We start from the raw sequence: 19,506 nt of genomic DNA, 5'->3' as shown, positions 1-19,506 counted from the left end.
GGGGCTAGAGAGATAGTACAGTGAGTATGACACATCTCCAGCACCCCAGGTGGTCTCCCAAGGCCACCAGGAGTGATCCCTGAACATGACAGGTTTTGAAAAACCAAAGAGAGAGCTTGAGAGAAAGATAGAAAGACAGACTAATTGCACTGAATGTTTTTGCTTACTTATCCGTCACACCCTGCAGTATTCAGGAGTCACTTCACAGCCTCATGCATACTAAGCACATGCTTCACCTCTCTCTCAGGTCCTAAACAGAAAGACTGGCCTGAATTCAAACCCAGTGCTGCCAGCAATTGCTGAAGAAAACCTGACAGCTAGAGTCTGCATTGAGCAAGTGTGAGGTTCAAGTTTAAACTTTGATGCACTGAGTTCATGCTAATAGGACTGTGGTCTGGGGTTCCCTGGGAGGCAAGAGAACACAATTATTATTAAAGGAATATTTTTTGTTAGTTTATGTTCTTTGGGCCATAATAGGCAGTGCTGAGGGTTTGCTCCTGGCTCTGCACTCAGGAGGCACTCCTGGTGGAGTTCGGGGGACCATATGGGGTGCTGGGGATTGAACCCAGGTTTGATATGTGCTCTGGCCCTAAAGGAATAAATTTATTGACTTACTGGAAATAGCTTATAACCCTGTCCTGATTAATGTGATAATTGCAACAAAAGTCTTAAACTTGCTTTAAAGGTGCTAGAGAAATAGTTACAGTGGGTAAGGTGCTTTCATTCATCCAACCAGGGATCAGTCCCCTGTACCCCATATGATCTCCTGAGCCTGCCAGGACTGATCCCTGAGTGCAGAGCCAGGAATAAGCCCTGAATACAGCCAGATGTGCCCCTTCCCAAGTAAAAACTTGTTTTGGAGCTGGGATATGCATCTGTGTGTTTTTCTTATTTTAAAATTTTTATTTTGGGGCCACATCTAGTGGTGCTTGGGTGCAAAGGGTGTTCAGGGCACCAAACCCAGGCACTATCATACCTACTCTCAAGGCCTGTGAACCCCAGTCTTTGGGATAAGTTTTGTTCTTGTTTTGATTGGGGGATCACAGAGAAGTCCGGGATCAAACCAGTCCTCTTGCATGCTGAGCTGTTTGCACGATCCCTCTAACCACCTTTCAATGAGTCTTCAAGAGTCAGCTGATGGAATTGTGGACAGTCAATGACTGATTTTAATTTGAATCGCCAATGACATTATTGTTTAGTGCTTAGTATTGTTAGAGTTAAAAGAAATGGACACTCTATAAAATTAAGCCATCATCAAATAAAATGAGCTGTGGCAGTGTTCAGGGAAAGAGCAGGCGTGTGTAGACGCGAAGGTAGATAATTACATATTCTGGGAACAGCATGTAATCTTGTATGACTGGTGGGCACTAGAATTTAGAAATGGCCAAACCTAGTGGATTACCGCTGGAGCACGCGGCCCAGTAAGTCTCCCAAGCTCTCTCCCTCGCTTTCCTTTCCCTCTTCCAGCCGACCCCGCCCTCCGGCGGGAGAAATCGACCGAGGGGCGGAGCTTCTGTGGTCATCTCCCTGCGCCAGCCTCACGGAGCGCGGGGCTGGTGGCGCCGTCTAATGACGTCACGATCATTGACAGCATGAGGCGGAGGCTGCTGCCATGGTGGTGGTGAACGTCCAGGTAAGGGTCCGAATTCTGCTGGGACCTGGCGGCGTCAGAACGCGTGGGGGGAGCCGGGATCTGTTGCGCGCAGTGCCCTGAGGCGGGGCAGCGGGAATTAGAGGCTCAGAAGCGAGGCTGTGGGGTGAGGACCAGGGGTCGTGTGGAAGCGGCGGGCGCCCTGGGCTAGGTGAGAGATAGGGGCTCAGGGGGGCTGTCGGAAACGTGACCGTCGGCACAGGGGTCAGGGCCTCCTGGGAAGTTGGGAGCTCAGGCTTTGGGCAGAGGGCGACCTCCGGGGGTTCGGCTTTAGGGGTTGGGGTCGGCGCTCACCAACCTCTCCCTGACCCGGCGCGGGCTGCAGGTGCGGCATGTCTAGACTGGGGGCCTTCGGCGACGGCCGCGTCCGACTGGGACTGTTGTTGGGCACAGCCGCGGGCCTGGGAGCCCTGTGTGCCCTTTACAGCCAGCGGTGGAAACGGACCCAGCGCCATGGCCGGAGCCGGAGCCAGAGCCAGAGCCTGCCCAACTCCTTGGACTATGTGCAGACCGTGGAGCCCCGACGCCAGGGTAGGAGGCCCGCGAGCATCTGTGGGACAGGACCAGGAGGGGGTCACCTGAGCGGGGGGGCACCCTTTCTGAAAAGTTATTGGAAAGGAAAACAGCCTTCTGTGCCCTTTCCCTATAAAACCTGGAACCCCAATGGTGAAGGAGTTTAACTTTCACTTTTAGTTTTTGGCTACACTTGTGCGTGGCAGTGTAAAAGGCACATGCTTCATACTGGGTGAGGCGATTACTATTAAGCAGAGGAAGAGTCCGACAGAAAGGGAAAGGAATAACCAGTTTCGTGGGAATTTGTAAAAACAGTACGGTGGGGTAGACTTGCCTCCCACATAACTTTCCAGGGTTGGGTGCACTGACACCGCCTATGGTTCCCCGAACCCTGCCAGGAATGATTCCTGAAGTCAGAGCCAGGAGTAAGCCCTGAGCACTAATGGATATGGCCTGTCCCACCCCAAAAATGTCTTAAGATTTGGGGCCTGAGGGACGGGAGTGATAGCACAGCGGGGAGGGCGTTTGCCTTGCACGAGGGCGACCCAGGTTGGATCTCTGGCATCCCATAGGGTCCCCCAAGCACCACCAGGAGTACTTCCTGAGTGCAGAGCCAGGAGTAACCCCTGAGCATTGATAGATGTGACCCAAAAAGCAAAAAAAAAAAAAAAAAAAAAAAGATTTGAGGCCTGAAAGAGGACTGAATTCTATTGTACCATCACATGGTTTTCTGAGCACTGCCAGATGTGAGCCTAGATCAAAATTAAAATAATAGTCATATAATTAAGATTTACAATTACATATCAGAACTAGAAAGAACCTTGGACACTGTCGACTAGTCTTTCTTTTTCCCTTTATGAGGAAATCGTAATTTAAAAAGATTGTGTAATTTTCCTGAGATTGTCACAGAGCAATTCAAAGGCAGGGTTGAGCCTGGTCACGGAGGGCAGTGGACTTTCCACAATCCGGGTTAGGCCTGCTCTTAGCACGGCTGAAACCGCTGCTGACTGGAAGCCAGCCACTGCCACAGCAGCTTAAATGCCTGGTGCTTTAAGTGTGCAAAACATTTTCTCTGAGGTGGGAGTCACACCCAGAGATTCTGGGGGCCATTCCTGGCTCTGTTACTCCCAGTTCTGTGCTACCCAGCGGTGGTATACCCATAGTACAAAGGATTGAGCCATGTCAGCTGCACACAAGGTCAGCACCTTCACCCCTGCATGTTCTCTGACCCCTGCAAACCTTTCATGTTAGCTCATTAGAGTAGAGCATCTACAGCTGGTTCAAATCATCCCTGCAAGTTCCTATAATAGAGTTTCATCCAGCAACTCTCACCCCATGTTTATTGGGAGTGAATATTTTTCTCTTATTACAAAGCCAGATGGTCTGGAGGTTAGTTTTACGAGAGGCTGCAGCTCGGATTGCAGCGCCTTGTCAGTATTTTTATGACCTGGTAGTAGCTTGTTTTCCCTTCCTTTTCCTTCTCTTTTGTTCACTTGTTTGTAATTTCCTTGCAGTAGTCTTTCTTCTCCTGAGGCTGGGAAAAGTCACTGCGTTCCCAGGGATCTTCCTTGCCCTGTGTTCTGAAATATTCTTGCTCATCTGGCCAAGGTTGCTACTAGATTTTACTCACAGATCTATGCTCACCTCCACCGTGCACACTGTTTCCTGGTTTCTTTCTTTTACAGTTTGCAGTCCAGTTGCCTGAGGCAACAGTACTAGCATTGCCTTCAGGGTAAGAGTTACCAGCTCAGCCCTTGCCCTGAAGGGCTTGGAATCCATATTTGTCCAGTGGGGCTGGGATGGAATTTTTTCCAGGGTAGCTTTTCTCTTTGCCCCCTGTCTGATGACACTCAAGTTTTCTTTCAGCTTGGTTTTTTTTTTTTTTTTTGGCCACATCTTCTGGTGCTCATGGTTTACTCCTGCTCAAGAGTAACCCCTGGTTGTGCTCCGGGGACCCTTTGTTTGACCCTTGGATCAGACAGAGCTTGGCACATGCAGGGCAAGCCTTGTCACTGGACTCTGGCCCCAGCAGCGTGTGTTTCTTTTTGGTGCATGAGTCTTTCCTCCGCTCCCCCGCGGGTCTCACCTCTCCTGTTCTCCTTTCCTCAGTGCCGCAGCTGCGGGGGGTCCCCGGGGAGGCCGGAGATGCCGCCGTGCTGTCCAGCCTCTCAGAAGCGGGGCAGGTTCAGGTGCTGGAGCGCCTGGACTTCGTGCTCAGCAGTCTGGTGGCCCTGCGGCGGGAGGTGGAGGAGCTGAGGAGCAGCCTGCAGGGGCTCGCAGGGGAGATTGTTGGGGAGGTCCGGTGAGTCACGCAGCCCCTCTTCCCACATGGTTCCCTCTGCCCCCCAGCTCAAACCTCCTCTACAGCTTCTTCAGCTCAGATGACTTCCAGCCTTTGCTGTGTGTTTCTAGGAAGAAGCCTTTGGAGCACCCCATTGGCTTGGTCCTTGGCCTTCAGCAAGTTCTTTGCTGCTTTGGGGTCCTGTAGTCCGTAGTTGCTGCTAAAGTGCCATATTCTAACTTGCTCTGCTCCTCCTGGCTGGGGCCTGGGTTCTGTCCTGCCTGCTTTCCCGGGGGCAGACACCCGGGGTTGGCTCCTCTCTCGTCCCTTTGATGAGAAGACTCCCCTTCTATCAGGGACAGAGGCTGGGGGCCTGAAGGCACCCTCTAGAAAGGGAAGGGGGCTGTTTTTTCAGATCCCACTTGGAAGAGAACCAGCGAGTGGTCCGGCGGAGAAGATTCCCGTTTGCCCGAGAGAGGAGCGACTCCACCGGCTCCAGCTCCGTCTACTTCACAGCCACGTCCGGAGGCGGGTACACAGATGTGGAGAGCGAAGGCGGGTGAGTCGCATCCCAGGAGACCTCAGGGCCTCCCACCTGCTCAAGGCAGGAGTGTGTGTCCATGGAAAATGCAGAACAGGCTGCTGTAAGCCATACTGGGAGGGAGGTGTGACAGAAGCAGATCACCTGAAACCAGGACCGCCATTTCCCATATGTCAGTTAGAGGGAATGTGGACACGGATTAGTGCTTGCATCTGGCAAGTTCCTCTGCATTGATTTTTTGGCCCTTACATTTACTTGTTATTTTTGTTTTCCCAAGACACTGATGGGCCTATTCCTGGGTTACCTTAAGGTCTGGGTAAGATTAGGATTATGATTGCTTCCTTGGCTGGGTGACTGGGCCAGGTTTGCGGTTTTGTGAACACTAAAGGGCACTGCTTGTGCTCTCTCCGAGGTGCTTGTCTTCCCTGGGTTGGGGGGAGCCCCAAGCTTGTGCATGTGCCTGGCCATCTGTACCGGTGGGTGGGGGGCAGGGACTGTCCTTTGGAGTTAGTGACAAAGCAACTCTGACCACAGGCTTTCACTTCCTAGGAGGTGGTGGGCAGTCTTCCTGCCCAACCAGTGGAAGGGCTTTTATAGTATATAATTGAAAAATATTTTTATTTGGGAGCTGGAGAGATAGTACAGCGGGTACTACTTGCCTTGCACATGGCCAACTCTGGTTCTATCATTGGCACCACATATGGTCCCCCAGTCCTTGCCAGGAGTGATCTTTGAGCACAGAGACTGAAGTAACCCTGAGAGCACTGTTGGGTATGGCCCCCCCAAACAAAAACAAAAGTAAACCAGGGTGATCTGCAGAACTGTCTCTTTAACGGAAATACTTTAGAGTATTAGGCTGCGTAGAGGCTCAGATTCTAAAGCATGTGCTTTGCATCAGGGAGTCCAGCATTCCTCCCTGACCCTTGGGAATCTGACTCCCAGGCACTGCGCCAGGAGCAGCTGGACTTGGTGAGCTTCTGTGCCTTGCTCAGGACTGGGTCCCCTAAGTACGGGCTTCACCTGTCCTGTCTGACTCTGGGTCTTGTTCTCCTGACAGCACAGTTCATCTTGTGCGGATGGGGGAGGGGCTCTGCTCCCAAGGCAGGACTTGGTGGTCAGGCCCAGAAGGGTTTTCATAGGAAGGCAGGTCCTGACAGACCTTGCTTGTTCTTCCCATTGACCAAGAGCTCATGTAGCAATACAGTTTGTTCAGTACACCTTGTGATTTTGGCCACACCTGGTGGTGCTCGGGGCTTGCTCCTGGCTCTGTGGGACTTGGGGGAACCCTATGGGGTACTCAGGATCAAATCCAGGCTGACTTTGATTGAAAACTCTGTGGCTCAGATCCATAGAGCAAATGCTTTATCCCTGTACTGTCTGGTTCTTAGCTTGTTTTCTTATTTGGGCTGTTATACTTCCTGCCTTTCCTCATTGGTTGGTAAGAAAATTAAGTATTGCACTCTTTTTCTGGGTCACTGCCATTACCCAGATAAGCTCATTGTTCAGGTCCTCTTAAAACACTTCTTGATGAGCTTTAGTCCTCTAGGCGTTAGTCCTTCACACTTGCTGTTTCCTGGGCTGCCTGATCCCTGTTGTATGCTCAGGGGGCAGCAGAAGTAGGGCCGTTTTCTTACCTCCCACCTCGGGCCAAGTTGGTTCCCAAGGGCTGCTAGAGGAAGTGAGCATTGACCGTGGATTGCAGAGAAGGCTGAAGCAGAGAGCAGATTCACAGGCATTGGAGCATCTGTGCGCTAAGGAAGAAGGTCCCTTGGGTGAGGAGTTGACACTGGAGATTTTTCAGAAGGGACAACAGAAGCTGTTACAACTCTGCCCAATTAAGGATGCAGAACTCAAGGCCCTTAAGGACTTTTAAGAATTTGAACAGGGCTGATGTGGCTCAGTGGTAAACACATGCTTGGGTTCAAGTCCTCACTGCATCAAAACAAAAACATATAGTGTTCTAAGTTATCATTTATTTATTTTTTTGGGGGGGCGCTGGAGCGATAGCACAGTGGGTCGGGTGTTTGCCTTGCACGAGGCCAACCCAGGTTCGATTCCTTCGCCCCTTTCGGAGAGCCCGGCAAGCTACTGAGATTATCCCGCCCGCATGGCAGAGCCTGGCAAGCTACCCGTAGCGTAGCATATTCGATACGCCAAAAACAGTAACAAGTCTCATGATGGAGATGTTACTGGTGCCCGCTTGAGCAAATCAGTGAGCAACAGGATGACAGTGATACAGTGACAGTGTAGGGAGGGGGGGTCATACCTGGCTCTTCTCAGGGCTTACTCCTGTCTCTGTGCTCAGGTTCACTCCTGGTGGGGCACAGGGTATCACATGGGTACCTATATGCTGGGAATTGAGCCTGGGTTGGCAGCCTGCAAGCTCCTTACCTGCTGTTCTATTGCTCTAGTGCCCCTTCCCCCATGTTTTTTTTTTTTTCTTTTTGGGTCATACCTGGTGATGCTCAGGGGTTACTCCAGGCTCTGCACTCAAGAATTACTTCTGGTGGTGCTCAGGGGACCCAGCATATGGGATGCTAAGAATCGAACCTGGGTCAGCTGCGTGCAAGGCAAACACCCTACCCGCTGTGCTATCACTCCTGTGGTATCACTCGAGCCCCCATGTGTTTGTTTTTTTGGTAGTGCCCTGGATTGAACCTAGATCTCAGGCATATAGTTGTACAGACTTCTGAATTAGTGAAAACCAGTTTTTAGCCAGGGAACTTGTGGGTGCTTCATTGCTCAGGGTGTTTACCAGGTCTCCCACAGCCTTAAGGCTTAGAACCAGCCCACAGCCATGGAGGATGGGGTGTGTGGAGGGAGGCTTGCTTTTCCATTCTGGAGTACCCAAGCTGCTCCAGATCTCACATACAAAGCATGCCCTGTAGCCCTGAGCTCTTTCTGGCTCAAGGCCTGCCTTTCTCTCTCTCCTGCTCCTTTCCTCCTTCTTTTTTTTTTTGGTAAGGGACTGGGGCCACATCCTGAATGTTCTGGGGTTCTTCCTGGCTCTGTAGTTGTTAAAAATAAAATCGTGCACGTGTGGAAGGGGTGATATGTGTTTGTGGGCTCTCGGGGTGGCGCTCTCTCTCTCTCTCTCTCTCTCTCTCTCTCTCTCTCTCTCTCTCTCTCTCTCTCTCTCCCGCTCGCGTTTGGTGCTCTCGAGCTGCTGTGTATGAACTGGATCGGGATGGCTCCTCCTTTTGCTCTGCTTCTGTGTGTACCGCTGTGCTCTCTTCTGTCTGTCTTTTAATCTCTGACTCTATCTCTGTAGTCTCTTCTCTGGTCTCTTCCGATCTCTCTTCATCCGATCTCTCTCTCTGGAGTCCTTCTGCTTCTCTCTCTGGAACCCTTCTCGCTCTCACTTCTGACTCTGACTCTCACTTCTGACTCTCACCGCTACTTATGACTCTGACCCCCTCCACTCTTACAGTCTTAGTTTACATAATGTGACACAAAGGTGGGTTGAACATTAACAAATCAACAAAGAGGGGTAAGACCACTCCTCTAGGAGATTAACTCAAGGACAAAATCTCATCTAAGGAGATTACTCTAGATTACTAGGAGATCTGTTTAAGGGTGGGATCCCATCCAGAGTGTGTCACTTTTTTCTTTCCTCAGCCAGTAATCCACTTAAATAGTTACAGTAAATTTTCTTTTTAATATTTCTAGCAATGTCATTCTGTATGAGCACAGTAAGAGATATATCAAATTTAAAGTTTGGTTCTTCCTGAGGACATCTCACTGTATATTTCAGACCACAGTCCTTAGGCCAGGTTAGTCTTCCTAACCCCAGCAGGGTCCTAGTCTCGTCGTTACTTTTGGATCATGACAGCATTTGTCCATGACCATGCTCTCAACTTATAGTTGAGTATTGTGGTGCTTTGGCCTGGCCCATATTGATGCCAGGATAGCTCACAGCTTGCCCTGGATTCCCTCCCTGGAGTCCATTCAGTCCCTCATCGGGACCCTGCTTTTGGGGTGCTAGGAACTGAGGGCAACTGAGTTGAGAAAGCAGGTGCCCAGGAGTAAATATGATTCGGAGTCAATCATCTCCCAATTTTACAAAGTATAATATTAACAATCTTCCTGTGTCCATACAGAAAGGATATTGCTTTAAGGTAAACTAAGTTCCCTGAGGCAAGGTTGAAAGGACATACCCAATGTTATCCTACATGTACTCAGGAATCATTTCTGGCTGTGCTTGGGGGAACCATTATTTAAGTAATTTACAGTATTGATAATGGTAAAGTATCAATGTAAAATGTAAAACTTCAGCACACACCCTCTGCCCAGCCAGAATGTCCACTTCCCTCCACCACTGTCCCAGTGTCCTGTTCCCCTTCATCTCCTTTGCAGTATTATACTTCCTACTAAAGATCAATTCTTTTTTGTTTTTTGTTTTGTTTGGGGGCCACACCTGGCAATACTCAGAGGTTACTCCTACCTCTGCACTCCTGGCAATGCCTGGTGTTTCGTGCTTGGGGGTGGGGGTTCGGGGTACCGTATGGGATGCTGGAGATTCTGGCTTTGTGCACGGTAGTGCACTACCCATGATACGATCCCTCTGGCACCTAAAGATCAATTCTTAATTTCTGTTGCCTTTGAGCATTTTGTTCTTGTCATATTTTGGGAGAGGATGGCTCATACTTGGGTGCTCAGGGATGCCCCTAGCTTCGTACTTAGGGGTGTTGTCTGCAGTTGTTGGGTGTGTGCATTTGGGTGGTAGGGGGGTGTGGCTTCCGCTGCAGCTCCAGCACACTAGCTCTGGTGTAGGATTCTGGCTGAGCTGCTGCTCCCTGCGTGGCAGCTGTGCTGTAGGATTCTCCTTGCCTCTCTCAGGGCCCCTGGGTCAGAGGAAATTCTGAGGCAGACACAGGAATGGCTTTGAACATGGGGGCAGGGGAAGGAACTCATCTGAGGGGTACATGGGTAGGATTTGACAGGCTCCTCCACTGCTGAAAGCTGTTGGCCCTTTCCCCAACTACAACAGCAACTCGAGCTCGCAGGGACTCAACACCTGTGGACATGTGAGGCCCATGAACTAGTCCCCTGAGCATTGCAACGACCACGGCTTCCTCCTGGCAAGCAACCTTCCTGAAAGCAGCTCCTCTGCCAGCTTTCCGGGCGCCCCAGCAGGCCACTGCCTGTCCTCTTAGGCATTTAGCTCTCCTCTAGGCTGGTCTTATCTTCCCTACCATTGAGAGTTAGGGTAGGGTTCATGCCTGGTTGTCTTTGATTGGCACAGCCCATTCCGTCTGAATGAGACTTAGAACTGAAAGAGAATTGTCAGGAGGAAATAAGTGATAAGTGCCAGAGAGAGAGAGAACAGCGGGGAAGGCAGTGCCTAGCATGCAGCCAACCCCTGTTTTCCCCCTGCCACTGCAGATGGTCCCTGGGCCCCACCCGGAGTGAGCACTGAGCATGGGCGGGTGTGGAGCAGCTTCCCCACCCCCAAAGGAGCACCAGCGTCCTTTATCACTGACACAGTGTCTCAGGTTGAGTGTGGCACCCTGGTTCCTTGCCTACTGTGGGAATTGTGTTCTTTCTGGGCCCACAGATCTTAGCAGGGCATTCCAGAGACCCCTGCCAGTCTGTGATCACCCCCAAACTACAGGGCATGTCAGACTGAAGGAGCGCTTCCACAGCTGGCAGACTGCTCCTGGGCTGGCTGGGTAGGCAGGGAAACGAGGCAGGTGAGGCGCTCAGGGCTGCAGAGCTGGGACCTGTAGCTGGCCCGCACTGCCTTCCTGCTCACTGTGTTCCAGGCAGCGGTGTATCAGGGAGACTGAGCTCTCTGAAGTGGGACAGGCGATACTGATGGTCTTACTGCTGCTCTCCATGCTCACAGCTCTCAGCGGCAGCAAGTCCCCTGATGCCTGATCCCTGACTCTGTGCTCCCTGGCCCGTGGGACCCAGAGTGTCACAGCATTGTGGACTGTGCTGTCCTTGGCTACCAGACACTGCTGAATGCTGTGAGCACTAGTGGGGCTCCGAGCAGGGGTCCCTCATGCTGGACTCCTCATTAGCCAAGTCAGCCTCCTCTCAACAGGGACTGGGGAGATGGCTATATTCAAGCTTTCTACCCCAACACCCCACTTAGAACACTGTGGACTCTGGACTGGTTTGCACTTGTGGGTCCATGTTCGAGTCTTAGAGGCTGGGCTGGAAACGAGGTGCCCTGTATGGTTCTGCTCAGCTCCATGCAGGGAGCAGGGAGGTTGTAGATTCGGATACCTTGCTTTTCCTTGAGGCTTGATCTCAAGTTTTTACTGAGATGGGGGTGGGGACACTTGGCTAACCTCTTGGAGCCCTCGGAGAGGGGCTTACATCCCAAATGGGCTGCTCTGTAGTGACATCCTTGGGCACTTTGGTTCTGTAGGCCTGGAAGCGCCTCTCTGAAGCACTGCCATGTGTTGGGCACCCCGTCTGCGTGCTTTCAGGGAGTCTGGTTTCCTGGTGAGAACAGTGTTTGTCCTGCATTTCACTGCTGGCTTTAGGTTGTCTTGCTTCCTTGATTCGTACATATCTCCTTCATCTGTATTGTGCTCTGGCCATAGTGCAGAGCTCCCATGCCATGTTGCAGATGGAGGAAGACTCCAACCTAAATGATCCTGCAGTATCTCTTCCCTGTTTCACTTTCAGCCCTGAGGCTCCCCTCTACCTGACTCTGTCCCAGGAAGTCTTCCCCTCTCCCCTCCTGTACCTGTCTGTGCCTGTTCAATTCTTGTGGCAGTTACAAAGTTGGTTGAGGCTGAGATCCACGAGAACCCGGGCCTCCTCTTTAGGGGTACATCAGGGTTGGGGGCCCCTAGGAGGTCATCTGCCATCAGACATTGTGGTAGCCCCCAGAATGCCTTCTCAGGGACTTGTTTACATCTTCCTCTCTTACCTCTGCTGCAAAGGATACCCCTCCCCCCTAATTCCCAATAGCGCCTCGCTTGATTGCTAATTCGGGACAAAGGTACACAGTGAGTTGAGAAAGAAACTGGGTAAATGTGGCTGCCCATAGCCTCAGAGACTGGCACCCATCCATGTTGGTTCTGGCAATCCTTTGATAAAGCAAAAATGATTGGCAAACTCTTCACTCAGATTAGCTCCTCCTGCATTTTTGGCTTGTTTGGCTCTGGGGCCTCACCTGGCAGTGCCCCAGGGACTGTGCGTGCCCAGGAGTGAATGAGGAGCTTCTGCATGCAACGCATGAGTCATTTTTCCACTTTCCACCTACATTTATTTTCTTTTTATTTTTTTTTGCTTTTTGGGTCACACCCGGCGATGCACAGGGGTCACTCCTGGTCCTGCACTGAGGAACCACCTCTGGCAGCACTCGGGGGACCATATGGGATGCTGGGAATCAAACCTGGGTCAGCTGTGTGCAAGGCAAATGCCCTACCCGCTGTGCTATTGCTCCAGCCCCCTACATTTATTTTCAAATCTTAAATGTTTCTTTTTTTTTTTTTTTTTTTTTTTGCTTTTTGCTTTTTGAGTCACACCCAGGGATGCTCAGGGGTTACTCCTGGCTTTGCACTCAGGAATTACTCCTGGTGGTGCTTCGGGGGCCATATGGGATGCCGGGGATTGAACCCGGGTCAGCCTCATGCAAGGCAAAAGCCCTACCCAACTGCTCTATCGCTCTGGCCTCAAATCTTAAATGTTTCCTCTTTTTTTTGCAGGGGTAGAGGGAGTGGGTCACACCTGGTGGTGCTCAGGGCTTACTCCTGGCAGGGCTCGGGGGAATCATATGTGGTGCCAGGGATAGAACCTGGGCCGGCCACATGCAAGGCCAGCGCTGTACCTGCTGTACTCTCTCCAGCTCACATTTCCTTTTTTATTTATTAAGAGTAATAAATGCTCACTAAAGCAATCATATGCACCAAAATCTTAGAGTCTTTGATCTTGCTGAGATGTACTGGCAAGATTTTTATTGGGCATCTTTTCTGTCCTGGCAGTCTTGGTGGCATCTAATCAGGGTTCTCACCATGGCAGCTGTCACACGGCCTCCAGGTGGTCATTCTTACCCCACCGATGGGACCGTTTTCCCAGCCTAGAGTGCCCAGACTATTGATCTTTCAGGAATCCACGTTTGTCCATTAGTGGGGTAGGGGGCAGACTGAGCCAAGCCCCTTCCTTTGACCTTGTTCCTTCCATTTCTCTGCCCCAGCTATACCACAGCCAATGCCGAGTCTGACTATGAGCGGGAGTCTGACCGGGAGAGTGAGGATGGGGAGGATGAAGTGAGCTGTGAGACTGTGAAGATGGGAAGGAAGGATTCGCTGGACTTGGAGGTGGCTTTGGGCCCAGTGCCCGGAGTGTTGGAGACAGGAGACTCCCCTGGCCTGGAGGACGCGCTTCCCCTCCTGCAGCAGGCTGACCAGCTACACAATGGCAACGCGCAGGACAAACGAGAAGGCTTCCAGCTGCTGCTCAACAACAAGCTGTCGGTAAGGCTCCAGCCCTACTTGCAGGCAGACCCCTGCGATTGTTGACCCTGGATTGGCTGTTAGATGCAGCTGGCTGTGCTGCTCCCGGTCAGGGGCACACCTACTCTTAAGTTGTGTGTACTGCTTGGGCCATCGTAGCGCCTGTCCCAGAGCTGCCTCTAGAGGGCACTCTTTCGCCTCCCGAGGCCAGCACAGCCGGAGCCCAACCCCTCACTGCCCCTGGTGAGAAGTCACTGGAATATGATCTTCCTTTTATTTCCCTGAGGCAGAGCCCAAGGGGTCTTCCCAGTTAAGTTTCAAATATGTCATAGGTAACTATGTAGAGGTCATTAAACCAGATTCCTTTTCCTTAAGTTTCCCACAAAAACGTAGACTCACCCAAGTGTACAATAGCCCCAGTGTTAAAAATGTTCATGTTTCTTGGATAATTTTGACTTTTGTCCCCTGGTTCAGCAAAACTGTCCTCTTGCTGAGCCTCATGACAGCCAGGCATTGCCTTTTCCTTAGTGTTAGGAGCCCTTACGTGGTTGTGTGGCCTCTCGGTTGGAGGTGTGACCACAGGTGATTGTACATGAGGTGTATGGTGGGGAGGGCACAAAGCCTGTTGTGATGTTTGGTAACACACTCGCTTAGAAACACAGAGCTAGGCTGTGGGGGGAAGGCAGAGGTCCGAGTCTGTGCAGCTGAAGGAAGTGGGGCCTCCCCCCTCTGTTTGGTCTGCAGTATACGGGTCTGCAGGACTTCCTCTGGCGCCTGGCCAGGGCCTACAGTGACATGTGTGAGCTCAGTGAGGATGTGGATGAGAAGAAGTCATATGCCCAAAATGGTAAGTGCTGATAGCTTCCTGGCTGATTGGCCTGTCCACTGGGGACCCAGTGGAAGGTTCTCAGAGCACTCGTGGCTCAGTTTTTCACTAGGAACAAACCAGCCCCAGGAGACTCTGCTTCCTGGCACAAGGCAGTTCCTTAGTAACAGAAGTGCATGGGTTCTCAAGAGTCATTCACTATAGGAGAGCCTTTTTTGGGCCACACCAGGTGGAGCTCAGGACATACTTCGCTGCTTTTTTTTTCTTTTTCTTTTTTCTTTTTGGGTCACACCTGGCAATGCATAGGTGTTACCTCCTGGCTTTGCACTCAGGAATTACTCCTGGCGGTGCTCAGGGGATCAAATGGGATGCTGGGAATCGAACCCAGGTCGGCCATGTGCAAGGCAAACGCCCTACCCACTGTGCTATCGCTCCAGCCCCTCAGGACATACTTCGGCTCTGTTCTGTTCAGATATCACTCCTGGTTGGGCCTGGGGGACCATCTGTGGTACAAGGGATTGAACCTGTGTAGGCTGTGTGCAAAGCAAGCACCTTACTTACCCCCAATATCGTCGATCCAGCCACCTGCATGATTCCTTCTTAGTCTGGAGGGCTGGTTTGGGTTGTTGCTTGGGAACCTGTTTTTATGGATGGTTGACTATGGGGCAAAAGCTCTAAGGATCTGAGTGCCTGGAGGGAGCATGCTGCTAGCTCAGAAATCCCTGAGGCGTACACAGCACTGCTGCCTATTCCTTGGGTCAGGGGACATTCACAGCTCAGGTTTTACAGCTACCTCTGAAGAGTCCCAGCTGAGATAGTAGAGCAGGTAGGCTGCTTCCCTTTCACGTGGCTGACCCAGGTTTGATCCTTAGCACCACATATGGCCCTCTGAACTCTGCAGGAGTGATCCCTGAGCACAGAGCCAGGAGTAAGGTCTGAATACTATTGAGGTTGGCCCCCAAACAAAACAGGCCTAGCTGGGGAAGGGTTGGTGGGAACTACAGCAGTCCTTCCCACAGCTCTTATGATAAAGCATGAATGGGAGTCCTGATCAACTCTGGTTTTCCTTTGTCCTGCAGGGAAAGAAGCAGCAGAGGCAGCTCTGGAGAAGGGAGACAAGAATGCTGCGTGTCACCAGTGGTAAGAATACCCCACAGGGTCCTGGGAGGAGCCAGACCAGTCTAGCAGGAAGAAGAACCCTTTCCTGTTTTAGCCCTAGGCGCATTGCCAGAGTAAACAAAAGAGGGAGCTCTGGCCTTTATTTTTAGTTTAAGCCCTATACTGGTCCCAGTCAAGATTTCTTTGAGATGCACCTACCTACTTGTGAGGATGTAATGAAGGGGAGTGCAAACTTTTTTTGCTGGGGCTTGGGAAATGAGTAGCTTTTATAAGAGCCATCCTAGCTAAAATTTGTGGGCTTTTGGCTTCTCAGGGAAGCTGGGACAATTTGCAGCTTCCTGCACAAGCATCTTTCCCCCAGCTCTGATCCCTGGCTATCGTGGATATTGGCTTCTTTGCTTAGCTAGCAACAGGAAAAGCAGATATGAGCTCACTCTGGAAAGTTCACAATTAATTAAAATTTATTAAGTTAATTTATTGCTTATAAGACATAAGCCCTGTTTGTGACCTCATGAGGCAAAATTACGACAATTTGCAGATTGTTCCCTGGTTCCACTACCTCAGATTTTAATTTTGTTGGGCCACACCCAGCCCAGCTGTGCTGTGGGCTTGGGGGCCTATATTTGTGGTGCCAGGAATTGAGCCTGAATCAGTAGCATGCAAGGCAAATACCCTACTCACTATATTTTGGCTTTTTGGGTCATACCCAGTGATGCTCAGGGGTTACTCCTGGCTCTGCGCTCAAAGAGTTATTCCTGGCGGTGCTTGGGGAACCATATGGGATGCTGGGGATTGAACCAGGGTTGGTCCATATGCAAGGCAGGTACTCTGCCTGCTGTACTTTCTTTGGCCCAGCACCTCAGGATTTTGAAAAAATGTGTTTTGGGGCCATACCTGGCTGTGCTCAGGGGACTATATATGGTGCCAAGGATTGAACCTGGGTTAGCCACATGCAAAACAAGCTCCCTACCCAATGTACTTATCACTCCGTGGCTCCAGAACCTCAGAGTTAAAATTTTTAAAAAGTTTTTCTTTTTGAGAGAGAGAGAGATCGATCTGCTTTTTAGTTTTTACAATACCTATAGGTATATACAAGATGGGAAATTTGGGTCTAGACTTTGCCTAAAATATTAAAGAGAAATTTACTATGGAAGACCCAGGGTTTTGAACAACTGTGAGCCTATCACTGCTTACATACACGAACTGGGATAGCATTGAGTGATAGACGGGGGAGGTATTTTCAGCTCTAGTTGAGGGGGAAGTGCAGTTAAGCCCAGCCCTTGTCCTTGAGTGTGCTGCTGCTTTTGCCTTTAGGTATGCAGTGCTTTGTGGTCAGCTGGCTGAGCATGAGGGCATGCAGAAACGCATCCAGAGTGGCTTCAGCTTCAAGGTGAGGAAAGGAAGTGTCCCTTGTGCTAGACTATCTCATATGCCTTGGCTCTGTCCTAAGTCCTTGTGAAGGATGCTTCTATGTTTTGATGACTTGTATCTTTTTCAGTCATTCTTTCATCTCTGATGTTAGTTTTGTGTTTGCAATTTCCTCTGCAGGAGCATGTGGACAAAGCCATTGCTCTCCAGCCAGAGAACCCCATGGCTCACTTTCTCCTTGGCAGGTGGTGTTATCAGGTGAGCTATAGTTCAGAGCTAAACTATTGTGTCCTGGAGTGAGTGGCCTCCTTGCCAGGGTCCTGTCTGGCTCACGTACCATTCTTCTATGAACAATTTTAGTAATGACTGGACCCAGGCCCATTTAACTTTGTTTTTAGTAGAGAATATTCATGTACCTAAAGATACTTTTAATATTTCTGTTCACACTTTAATTCTTTTGGTGCCAGGTCTCTCACCTAAGCTGGCTAGAAAAAAAAACTGCTACAGCCTTGTTTGAAAGCCCTCTCAGTGCCACTGTACAGGATGCCCTGCAGAGCTTCCTAAAGGTATCAAAAGGGAGGGAGGGACAGGAGCTGAAAATACCAGGATGGGGGCCAGAGAAATGGTTTCAAAGCTAGAGATCCCGGCACTGCTGGGCCCAAGCAGGATGGCAATGCCAGGGCCCTATGTTCAGGCAGTGACTACAAGAGCCTGATTGGCCAGCTCTTTCTGGAGGTGTTTCCCCTGCCCCTAAAAAGGCCAGGATGGATGATTTTGCTTTTCATTGGGAGGGACTTCCGAGATGGGGATATTGTACATCTACTTGTTGTATGGAAAAGTCAGAACCATCTGGAAGACTTAAAAAATATAGAAACGGATTCCCGGACTGACTTAGTGGGGATCTAGGTTGGGGATTGGAAACCAGTTACTGAGTTCCACCCTCTTTTTTTCCAGGCAGAAGAACTACAGCCAGGATTTTCCAAAGCTGGAAGAATATATATTTCCAAGGTAAACTCACTGGCCTTTTTACAACACAGATGAATATTTTTTGGTTTTTGAGCCCTACCTGCTGTACTATTGCTCTGGCGCTGAGAAAATTACAGATGGTGTTTCTCCTAGGTTTTCTTTTGTTGTATTTTGGGTATTACCTGGTGGTGTTGGGGATTGAACCCGACCTTGTGTTCTCCCAGGCCCCCATTCCAATTTGTTTTCATTATTGTGTCTTCTCAGTGCTATAAAGAACTGGGAAAAAACACTGAAGCTAGAGAGTGGATGAAGCAGGCTCTGGAGCTGCCAAGTATCACTAATGAGGTAACAGGAGTTTTTCTAATACCGAGTCCCATAAATTTTCCATGGAGGTATTTTTGTGTGCATTTAACAAAATGAAATACTATAACAAAGCTCAGGAAGGAAGCAAAGGGCCTTTTGTCTCATGCACCGTGGTTTGGAAAATGTTGACTTAGATTTTGGGTTTTAGTCTTTTTTTGGGAGGCACTCCTGGCAGTGCTTTAACCCCTATACAATCTTTTTCCCTTTGTTTCCCTAGGACTCAGCTTTCCAGAAGGACTTGGAAGAATTGGAAGTACTTTTAGGAGAATAATTATTTTGATGGCCTTTATGTTACTGTTTGCAGGAAGAAAATCAAGTCTTTTTTCCTTAGGCCCTGCTTACATAAGGAAAACGATTAAGAGTGGTTATTGGAGAATCTCAACTCCTGAGTCTTGACTGGTACCTTCTAACATTCCACCAATTTCTTGCTTTTATTATTGATGGTTAATTTATTTCAATCCTTACCTAATTTGAGATTGGGGAAATACTTGCGACCCGGGATTCTGTTCTCAATTCCTTAAGTGAATTTAAAAAATCAAGACTAGTAGAGCACTGAAGACTGCTTTCTGACCTGCTGCTGAGGCAGGTGAACAACTAAGAGCGATAGGAACAAAATACAGAACTTGTACTTTAATATTTAACACCAAAGTATAAAATCCTAAGATAACAGCCTACCTGCCAAGATAAAGATGTAGGCAAATAGCTTGGTCGGGGAGACACGCCCTCTTCTCACCTATCATGTAGAATCTAATGATATTCCTGGACAGACCATTTGGCTTCCAGAGTCCTGGCAGCTTTTGGAACAAGGGCATGTGGTAGAAAGTTTATGAGACTGTGAAATCATATGAAGAGTTGCCTGAAATATATTTTGGTATAAAATGTGAATAAACCAAAGTTGAAGTAATCATATTCTTTTTTTTTTGTGGTTTTGGGGCCACACCTAGAGGTGCCCTGTGGGGGGACTATATGTGGTGTTAGCCACGTGCAAGGCAAGTGTCTTAACCTCTGTACTATCTCTCTGGCCCTAGCTCCTTACTCAACACCTCCATGAATGTTTTCCACTATAGACGCTATTGCACACAAATAGAAAGTCACAACCAAATAATTTTAACTAGAGAATTGTTTCTAATGAAATTCTAGTTGTCATTTGTAAATACAGGCAAACAGGTTGGTCTAACTAGGTCTACTACAGCTAAACTGGTATTTATTAAACCTGACCCCAACTATAAGAAAAATTAAGACAAATATTTTTGGGGGGGGCCACACCCAGCAGTGCTCAGGGCACTATTTGGGATGCTAGGGGTCAGCTGTGTGCAAGCAAACACCCTACCCACTGTACTAACCCTCTGGCTCCAAGACAAATTTCTAAGTCACTTAACTATTTGAGGTGCCTTTATACAAACCAAACTTCATTCCAGAATCTGTGGCTTTACTATACCACCCCAGGTTTGTTTTCTGACG

The 19,506-nt window shown here is 49.7% G+C and overlaps 1 protein-coding gene across 1 annotated transcript; it reads left to right on the top strand.

Annotated features, from left to right (window-relative positions):
* The first annotated feature begins 1,487 nt into the window (after nt 1-1,487).
* On the top strand, nt 1,488-18,952 carry RMDN3 (regulator of microtubule dynamics 3). The gene is made up of 13 exons (XM_004609773.2): nt 1,488-1,633; nt 1,977-2,182; nt 4,274-4,466; nt 4,861-5,004; nt 13,145-13,424; nt 14,148-14,250; nt 15,309-15,369; nt 16,663-16,738; nt 16,897-16,974; nt 17,184-17,282; nt 17,671-17,724; nt 17,947-18,027; nt 18,263-18,952. Exons 2-13 carry the CDS (start codon nt 1,984-1,986, stop codon nt 18,314-18,316), a joined length of 1,422 nt encoding a protein of 473 aa, XP_004609830.2. The 5' UTR covers nt 1,488-1,633; nt 1,977-1,983; the 3' UTR covers nt 18,317-18,952.
* Nucleotides 18,953-19,506: the final 554 nt, after the last annotated feature.

Source organism: Sorex araneus, chromosome 3 (genome assembly GCF_027595985.1).
Source record: "Sorex araneus isolate mSorAra2 chromosome 3, mSorAra2.pri, whole genome shotgun sequence".
NCBI lineage: Eukaryota > Metazoa > Chordata > Mammalia > Eulipotyphla > Soricidae > Sorex > Sorex araneus.
This window is presented reverse-complemented; position numbering and strand designations above follow the sequence as displayed.